The sequence below is a fragment of the Malaclemys terrapin genome, assembly GCF_027887155.1.
Source record: "Malaclemys terrapin pileata isolate rMalTer1 chromosome 20 unlocalized genomic scaffold, rMalTer1.hap1 SUPER_20_unloc_1, whole genome shotgun sequence".
Lineage (NCBI taxonomy): Eukaryota > Metazoa > Chordata > Testudines > Emydidae > Malaclemys > Malaclemys terrapin.
The window spans coordinates 1,511,354-1,521,331 of record NW_026530188.1 but is presented as its reverse complement, the minus strand read 5'-3'; the positions used below and the strand labels follow the sequence as shown (position 1 = coordinate 1,521,331).

The window sequence follows — 9,978 nt, the reverse complement described above, 5'->3', positions numbered from 1 at the left end:
GGCGCTCAAATGCTCCCAAATCGGGGTCACTAACTCACCTCCACACCCTTCTGAGGGGCGCCACATTTCAAAGGGCTCCGCCGAAGCTGGTGGATTTCGGAGGCCTTCAAAACAGGCAGCCTTTAACTAGAAGTCCCTGACGCAAACTGAATTACCATGCGGGAGGCGGCTGCTGGGAACAGACACGCCTGGGCGGCTGCCCCTGGAGCCGTTCCCGGCAGGATGCGTTGGGTGGGGGCCTGGGCTCCCTGCCCCGGAGCCGGCATAAAAGGGGGGGCCCTGAGCGGCTGCTCCGACACCCAGCCAGACGCAGCCTCGGCCGCCATGAAGCCGCTGATGCTCCTCGGGCTCCCGCTTCTCCTCGTCCTGCTGGCCGCGACGCCCCCCGGCTGCCAGGGCGTCGTCATTCCCCGGTGCCAGCTGGTCCGGATCCTCCGGCAGAACGGGCTGGAGGGCTTCGTCAGCAAAACGGTGGCTGATTGTGAGTAGCTGCCCCCATCTACCCACCGCTGCCGGGGCCGGCTCCCCCCAGGGCTCCCACGCCCAGCTCCTCGCAAAGAATTAAAGGGCCAACTCTAGCTCCCAGCCAGCTCTTAGGGGGGACCCAGGGGGCAGTCCCCCTGCCCTGGGGGGCCCCTCTGCTATATGGGAGATGGAGGCCATCCGGTGTGGCTCAGCGGCCAGGGAGTTCTTCCCCCCGCACCCATTCGAAATCCCTTTTCCGTGGCAGGCGTGGGGGGGGGAGGACCCTAGATTTCCTACATGCCGTCTGCGTGCTCTAACCACTAGGCACAAGGCTGCCCCTGGCATACGCGCGCCCGGCCCAGTTTAGAGCTGGGGAGGTGGATTGAAGGGCAGGGGACCCAGGGGAGTTAGGCACCTCCAGGGTTAGGCAGCCGCTGAGCGGCGGGTTGTGGATCGAGCCCCCAGGGGCCTGGCCAGGAAGGGGTCCCGCCCCCTCACCCGGCCTCTCCCCGCATGCAGGGGTCTGCCTGGCAAAGCACGAGAGCAATTACAACACCAGGGCCACCAACCGCAACAAGGACGGCAGCACGGACTACGGGATCTTTCAGATCAACAGCAAGTACTGGTGCGCCGACGGGCAGACATCGGGGGCCACCAACGGCTGCCGCATCGCCTGCAGCAGTAAGAGGGGCAGGGAAGGGGGGCAGGGACCCACCCGACATGGCCATGCCACCCCCCTTCACCCCTCGCTCTCCATCCATCCAGCCGTCTGTCCTCCCCTCTGGCCCCTCCACCCACCCCTCCATCCGTGTGTGTCCACACCTCACACCTCATGTCCCTCCATCTATCCATCCATCCATCCACGGATCTACCCCCCTCCCGCCTCTCGATCCATCCTCCCGCGCATCCACCCACCCACCCCACACACCTCCCTCAGTCCCCACACCCTCCTCTGCCCCCGGCTCACCCCACCCATCTCTCTGCCCCCCAGAGCTCATAGATGACAATATCGCAGATGACATCAAATGCGCTAAGTTCATCGCACAGCAGGCACGTGGCCTCACGCCCTGGTGAGTTTCACTGGTACGGGGAGGGGGGGTGTAGGGTAGGGAGGGGAAACGGCCCAGGTTGGTCCCAGGAGGGAAGCAGCAAGTGGGGAGAGCTGGGCGTAGAACCCAAGAGTCCTGATACCCCTGCTCTAATCACTAGACCCCATTCCCCTCTTGTAGTCAGGGAAAGAACCCAGGAGTCCTGGCTCCCAGCACCCCCTGCTCTGACCACTAGATCCCGCTCCCCTCTCAGAACCGGGGAGAAAACACAGGAGTCCTGGCTCCCAGCCCCCCCTGCTCTAACCACTAGACCCCACTCTCCTCCCAGAGCCAGGGAGAGAACCCAGCAGTCCTGGCTCCCAGCCCCCCTGCTCTAACCACTAGACCCCAATCACCTCCCAGACCCCCCGACACTGATAACAGAGTGTAGGGTCCCATGCCACCCACCCCTCTCTGCCACGCCTGCCCTCTCCACCAGGGCCAGATGCACCACGTCCAGCTGGCCACGGGCAGGGCCAGGGCACCGGCCCGCTGGCCCCTTCTCCCCCCTGACTCACTCTCTGCTCTTCTCCGGCAGGGTCGCGTGGAAGAGTCGCTGCAGGGGGAAGGATTTGAGGCCGTACGTCAGTGGATGCTAGAGCCCAGAGCCAGCCGCACGGACAGCTCGGGGTGGGGCATGGGATGGAGGGGTAGACAGGGGGTGCAGCTGAGGATAAAGGGGTGTTTGGGGCTGGATAGATATTGGGGTGCATGCGAGGATGGAGGGATAGCTAAATACAGGGATTAATGGCAGATTGAGGGGGGAGAGGGCCAGGGAGCTGGCCAAAGGGCGGGGCATGGCAGGGGGGCCGGCGCGTGGGGACGGACGGACATCGGCTCAAGGGGGCTTAACAGCAAAGGCCTGGAGGCGGCCTCAGGCCCCACCGCAGAAGCCGCCCTAGAGGCCTGGTTGACTCCAGCCTGGTCTTGGCCTCACAAGGGCTGCGCCCCCCAAAGCGCCCAGATGTGGGCGGCTGCGACCCCTCCCTCATCCCCAATAAACATTGAACCCCCTGCACCAAGAGCCACACGTCCTTGTTTGGTGGGCAGGGGCATTGTGTCCGGGGGAGGGCCATTTGAATCATTGTGTCGGGGCTGGGAGCGAGGACTCCTGGGTTCTCTCCCCAGCTCTGGGAGTGGAGTGGGGTAGGGTTACCATATTTCAGCGAGCAAAAAAGAGGACGGGAGAAGCCCCGCCCTAGCCCCGCCCCTGCCCCTCCCACTTCCCGCCCCCCCTGACCTCCCAACCCTCCCCCCGTTCCTTGTCCCCTGACTACCCCCTCCTGGGACCCCTGCCCCTAACTGCCCCCCAGGACTATCTAAGCCTCCCTGCCTCTTGTCCCCTGACTGCCCCAACCTTTATCCACACCCCCACCCCCAGACAGACCCCTGGGACTCCCACGCCCCATCCAACCACTCCCCACCCCCTGACAGCCCCCCCCCCAGAACTCCCAACCCATCTAAACCCCTCTGCTCCCTGTCCCGACTGCTCCGATCCCTCTCCCCACTCCTGCCCCCTGACAGCCCCCCCAGAACTCCCAACCCATCTAAACCCCTCTGCTCCCTGTCCCCTGACTGCTCCGATCCCTCTCCCCACTCCTGCCCCCTGACAGCCCCCCCCCAGAACTCCCAACCCATCTAAACCCCTCTGCTCCCTGTCCCCTGACTGCTCCGATCCCTCTCCCCACTCCTGCCCCCTGACAGCTCCCCTCCAGAACTCCCAGCCCCCTACCCCCCCGCTCCTTGTCCCCTGACTGCCCCCTCCTGGGACCCCTGCTCCTAACTTCCCTCCAGAACCCCACCCCCTACCTAAGACTCCCTGTTCCTTGTCCCCTAACTGCCCCCTCCTAAGACCCCCCCCCCAACTGCCCACCAGGACCCTACCCCCTACCTGTACCCTGACTGCCCAAAACTTTCTCCACTCCCCCCAAAAAGCCCCCCCCCGTTTCTTGACTGCCCCCTCCAGAACCTCCCTGCCCCTTCTCCTGCCCCCCTTACCCTGCTGCTCAGAACAGGGTGTTGGGCTCTGTGCGAGCCGGACACGTGGCTGAGCTCCCCAGCACAACAAAACCCGGTCCCTGGCCCTGCACAACAAAACCCGGTCCCTGGCCCGGACCGGGTTGCAGGGGAGAGCTGCCCTTGTATCAGCACAAAGTGCTCTCGCTCCCGTTTTGCTACGCTGCATGGCAGTAACCGCTCCCAGTTGCAAAAGGGGAGGGCTGCACTTTGTGCTGAGACACTTGCTCAGAATGCAGGGCGGAGCTCCTCTCCAGCTGCTCCGGAGTCCAGCCCGGGACTTTCCTGCAGCCCTCCCAGCCGCTCCGGGGGAGGGGGGAAATCCCGGACATTGTGAGTGCTTTACAAATTCCCCCCGGACGCTATTTTTAGCACAAAAAGGAGGACATGTCCGGGTAAATCCGGACGAATGGTAACCCTAGAGTGGGGGCTAGTGGTTAGAGCAGGGGGGACTGGGAGCCAGGACTCCTGGGTTCTCTCCCCAGCTCTGGGAGGGGAGTGGGGGCTAGCGGTTGGAGCAGGGGGGACTGGGAGCCAGGACTTCTGGGTTCTCTACCCAGCTCTGGGAGGGGAGTGGGGGCTAGCGGTTAGAGCGGGCGGGGTGGGGGCAGGACTCCTGGGTTTTCGCCGCACCTCTTGGCCAGAGCGGGGTCTATAATCCCTTTCAGTCACACTGCATATCAGCGAAGCGAGGAGGCTGCTAATAACTAGAGCTGCCCATCCGGATACTGCATCTATAGGCACACCCTCCGATCCCTCCTTCCCCCCACGTAGATCCTGGTGCATTGATCTCCCTACCCATCCATCCTTCCACCTACCCATCCTTCCATCCATCCATCCACCCATCTATCTATCCATCCTTCCACCCACCCATCCATCCACCCACCCATCTATCTATCCATCCTTCCACCTACCCATCCATCCACCCACCCACTCACCCATCCATCCACCCACACATCCATCCATCCTTCCACCCACATATCCATCCATCTACCCATCCATCCTTCCACCCACCCATCCTTCCATCCATCCACCCACCCATCTATCTATCCATCCTTCCACCCACCCCCTTCCATCCATCCACCCACCCATCTATCTATCCATCCTTCCACCTACCCATCCATCCACCCACACATCCATCCATCCTTCCACCCACATATCCATCCATCCACCCATCCATCCACTCACCCACTCACCCACCCACCCATCTATCTATCTATCCTTCCACCCACACATCCATCCATCCATCCTTCCACCTACCCATCCATCCACCCACCCACTCACCCATCCATCCACCCACACATCCATCCATCCTTCCACCCACATATCCATCCATCTACCCATCCATCCATCCTTCCACCCACATATCCATCCATCTACCCATCCATCCATCCTTCCACCCACATATCCATCCATCTACCCATCCATCCATCCACCCACCCACCATCCATCCACCTATCCCTCCCCTCTATCCATCCGTCCACCCATCCATCCATCCTCAGCCACCTATCCATCCATCTTTCCATCTATCCCTCCTTCCACCCACCCACCCATCCATCCATCCACCCACCCATCCACCCATCCTTCCTTCCACCTGGTGCCGCTGAGGGATGGGGGTCAGGATATGCCTGATAAATAACAGCTGCAGCCTTCCCCCACAACTGGGTCTCTTGCCCCTGCCGGGCCCAGGGCACTTACCAGGTACTGGGGAGTTGCGGTAGCTCAGATGGGGGAGAGACGCCTGCTCATGTGCCTCAGTTTCCCCTGTCTCCCCATGGCCTGGAGCAGGAGAGCCGCCCGCTGAGAGACAGTGTTGAGATTCACAACGGCCTGTGCCCGGGCAGCACCAGGGTGTTCGCCGAAGCCTGTGGGGTAGGATCAGCCCCACAGGAGAAGGGGTGGGATGCAGTGACCTCACCAAGGTGTGGGAGTCACAGTAATGAACATGCGGCGGTTAAATAGTTTAATCACCCAGGAGTCTCTACTGGGTTTTCCTCCAGACGCACACGCACACACGCCCACTAGTAGCCCACGGCACCACAGCTAGCCGTGGCTAGGGCGCTCAGAAGGGCAGGAGCCCCTGGCTGTGCAGGGTGAGGTGGCCACCCATGCCGGAGGCCAGCTGGTCGTAGCCGTGCTCCGAAAGCACCAGCGGCAGCGTGCGGTAGATGAACTCCCCGTCGAAGAAGTACGTGTAGAGGACGGCCGCGGCCATGACGGAGCCGGCGAGGAGCTGCAGCCAGATGTAGAGGGAGGCCAGCGTCCTGCGGGGAAAGAGCGATCAGAGTGACTGCGGAACTCCCCACCACTGGATCTCAACGGGACTCCAGACAGGGACTGGATGTTGATGTGATGTTCCAGGGTTTTGAAGCCATTTGGATCTCACCACGTCTCCCTGGCCGGAGATCCCACCCCCCACTCCCTGCCCCTGGCTAGTTCTGTACCCAGCCCCGTGATGTGTGGTCAAGTTGCAGTGTCGCTTTCAGACCAACACACCCGACAGGATGGACCCCTCGGGCCAGAATCCCAGCGGGCGTCAATCTCTGGAGTCAGCGGCGTGACACCGAAAAGCCGTAGCTGGGGATGCGGCTCCAGAGCCGTGGAGGGTATCAAAACCCTCCTGACACAGGGCAGGAGCCGACCTCAAACCAATGGGGGTGAGGCAGCATGGGCCCCAATGGGCGGGTTATTCCAGCACCGCCCACTAGGGGGTGTCTTGCACCTCTGTTGGAGACGGGATACCGGGCTCGATGGGCTGATTCCTATGGACTTGCTGATTAACGGCTGCCAATGGGGAAAAGCCCTGGCATAAATCCAGCAGGGAATAAATGCATTAAATATTTAATCAACAGTTAGCGAAATGACTGCACCAGTAATAAACCAAGAAATAATAACTGAGCCACGGCTGGAACCTGCCCTGAATCAACCGAAGAAAGAAAGAAAGACGTGATGCAGTCCGGCCACTATATCGTGCATTAACTGATGGCAAGAACCCAGGTGTCCTGACCCCCTGAGATGCGAACACGGCTCTCACCACAGCCAGTAGGTGATGCCGCGTCTCTTCGCCACCAGTCGAGTCTCCTGCAGAAAACCACCAGCAGGAAGTTTTATTAGCATTTGTATTGCAGCAGGGCCTAGACCCCCACGGAGATCCGGGCCCCTCATTGCATGCTGGGCGCTGCAGAGAAATTGACCAAGAGTGATGCCCCGTCGCGCCGGGCGCTGCCCAGACCCCAACCAAGCTCAGGGCCCCCTGTCGTGCCGGGCGCTGCCCAGACCCCAACCAAGCTCAGGGCCCCCTGTCGCGCCAGGCGCTGCCCAGACCCCAACCGAGCTCAGGGCCACCTGTCGTGCCGGGCGCTGCCCAGACCCCAACCGAACTCAGGGCCACCTGTCGTGCCGGGCGCTGCCCAGACCCCAACCGAGCTCAGGGCCCCCTGTCGTGCCGGGCGCTGCCCAGACCCCAACTGAGACCAGGGCCCTGTTGTGCCAGGCGCACCCCAGACCCCGACCGAGATCAGGGCCCCCTGTCATGCCGGGCGCTGCCCAGACCCCGACCGAGATCAGGGCCCCCTGTTGTGCCAGGCGCTGCCCAGACCCTGATCAAGACCAGGGCCCTGTCGTGTCGGGCGCTGTCCAGACCCCAACCGAGATCAGAGCCCCCTGTCGTGCCGGGCGCTGCCCATACCCCAACCGAGATCAGAGCCCCCTGTCGTGTCGGGCGCTGTCCAGACCCCGACTGAGATCAGAGCCCCGCATCGTGCCGGGCGCTGCCCAGACCCTGACTGAGATCAGGGCCCCCCGTCGTGCCGAGTGCTGCCCAGACCCAGAATGAGAGACAGGCCATGCCCCTAAAAGCTCACAGTCTAAACAGACAAGACCAACAACGGAAGGTTTTTCTCTCTCCATTTACACAGATGACACCCAAGTTCCCAGCCCGGCCCAGGATGATCCGTGACGTCGCTGAGCACGGCTGGGAATTAGCCGCCGGATCCGGATTCACAAACCACCAGGCTCCCAATTCCTCCCCCGGGCTGAGCCTGGGCCCTCCTCCCCTGGGAACGTGGTGTCTCACTGCGGGGCAGAATCTCTGCCAGCATCACAGCCCGGCTCTCGCTGCCGAGCCCGGCTCCCTGGCGTTTTGGGGGCCCCGTTCCTTACCAGCTTGGCTTCCACTATCTCGCACAGCAACGAACCGGAGAGATCCTCGCCCTGTTCTAGCTTCTGGCTGTGAAAAGCAAGAGGAAGACAGCGGAAGGCCATGGCGTCAGGTTCCCACTTGGATCTGGTCTTCAGAAGAGGTGAAAGGATCGGGCTCAGTTGGAAACATATTCCTCAAAGATCAGTGGGCAAAGACGAACACGGATGGGTCGGTGACGTGGTCCCCAATCCACCTGATGGCTACGCTGCTAGGGTCCCAGTTAGACACTTAGTCCAACGGTGGGATGGGTTCTCCTGTCTCTATCTAAACCCACCTCCGCGAGGGGCTAAGCTTAGCTTAACTACGTCTCTCGAGACAAGATCAGATCTTTTTATTGGACCACCCCTGAGCACCCCAGCTAGGGCGTCCCCACTTTGCGTGGGAGCCCATCCCGAAGATCAGAGTCACTCCCAGAAAAGACCCTCGTTATAGTTCATACTTGGACCAAAGATGATTCCTTCACCATAACAGATCTGCAGGTGGCTTTCCTTTTAGGGTATCTCAGCTCCCCTGCTCAACCAGCCGAAGGTCTCCAGGACAAAGTCCTTCTTCTAGAAAACGCCTCGGACAATGAGTCATTCCTAATAAGCTAAAAACCTCTCTCAACGGGTCACTAGCTCATTCGTTGCCATCGACATTTGCGATAGCCAGGATCCCTCGTCAAGCACACGGGGACCCTTACTGGACATCTGGCCCGGGTCAACGGGGTCAGGTGAAAATAGGAGACATATTCCATCATTTGGCCACATGTCAGCCAAGTCCAGTGTTCCCAAAGTGCCAGAGCCCAAAGCTAGAATTAGGGATGCAAAACACTTGGGTTCATGCACAAAGGATCATGGGGCATTTGGGATATTGACTCCAATGGAACAACATCCCATTGACCCAGGCTGGGATCTGCCCCATTGACTTCAATGGAGCCACGTCCCATTGACTCCAGTGGACCTATGGCCCATTGACCCCAGCTGGGGGTCTGGCCCCATTGACTCTGAGAGAGCTATGGCCAATGGTCCCCAGCTGGGATCTGGCCCCCACCCTTTAACTTACAGCGCGTTCTGCTGTTCCGAATCCTCCAGCTCTTCTTTCAGTTGGTTTATTTTGCTCTGAAGGACCTTAAAATAAAAGGTCAGGAAGTAAGAACATGGAGTGCGACTGTGTCTCCTGCCCCACACTACGGCAGCCCCCTGGATGGTCCCAGCTGGCGTAATCGTCACAGGCCCCCTGCATTCAGAGGTCCCACCCCCCATGTGCACCGCCCAGGGTACCGTGCATCGAACTGGGCTACTCCAGAGCGTTACGGTCTGTACGGCAATAAAATCCAATACCTCCTGGATCTCCCGTTGCTCCCGAATTGTCTCCGTCAGCTCGGAGGAGCGGAGCTTTTCCTGAAAAAGAAGCCCAGACGAATGTTTGGGGGTAGCCTGGTGACCAACGCCAAACAAGCTGGCATCAGGGGAATGGCAAAGTAATGATATGCCATGGAGAACGATACTGCATGGAGGAACAATATCCCATGGAGAACAATACCCCATGGAAGAACGATACCCCATGGAGAACAATACCCCATGGTGGAACAATACCCCGTGGAGAACAATACCCCGTGGAGAACAATGACCCATGGAAGAACGATATCCCATGGAGAACAATACCCCATGAAGGAACAGTACCCCATAAAGGACAATATCCTGTGAAGAACAATATCCCGTGGAGGAACAATACCACATGCAGGAACAATATCCCATAGAGGAGCATTACCCCATGGAGAACAATACCCCGTGGAGGAGCATTACCCCATGGAGGAACGAAACCCCATGGAGAACAATACCCCATGGAGGACTGTTACCTCATGGAGAACAATACCCCGTGGAGGAGCATTACCTCATGGAGGAACAATACCCCATGGAGAATAATGACCCATGGAAGAATGTTACCCCATGGAGAACAATACCCCGTGGAGGAACAATACCCCCTAGAGAACTCTACTTGCTCCAACACTCTTCAACGTCTACGTAAGTGATGTGCCTGAAACGATAGTACAGAAGCTCACATATGCCAATGATTTGACACGCAACTGAGGCCTATAGCACTCAGGACCATGAAGGGACCCTTACATCTGACCTTCAGTTCATGGAGGAGCACTTCCAAAAGTGGGGCCAAGATCAAATCCAAGCACATCCGGAGTCTCTACTTGCCACCTTGAGAACAGAACCA

At 60.0% G+C, this 9,978-nt stretch overlaps 1 protein-coding gene across 1 annotated transcript; it reads left to right on the top strand.

Moving 5' to 3' along the window:
- The first annotated feature begins 285 nt into the window (after positions 1–285).
- On the top strand, positions 286–2,283 carry LOC128829419 (lysozyme C-like). The gene is made up of 4 exons (XM_054014825.1): positions 286–481; positions 985–1,146; positions 1,457–1,535; positions 2,092–2,283. Exons 1-4 carry the CDS (start codon positions 325–327, stop codon positions 2,150–2,152), a joined length of 459 nt encoding a protein of 152 aa, XP_053870800.1. The 5' UTR covers positions 286–324; the 3' UTR covers positions 2,153–2,283.
- Positions 2,284–9,978: the final 7,695 nt, after the last annotated feature.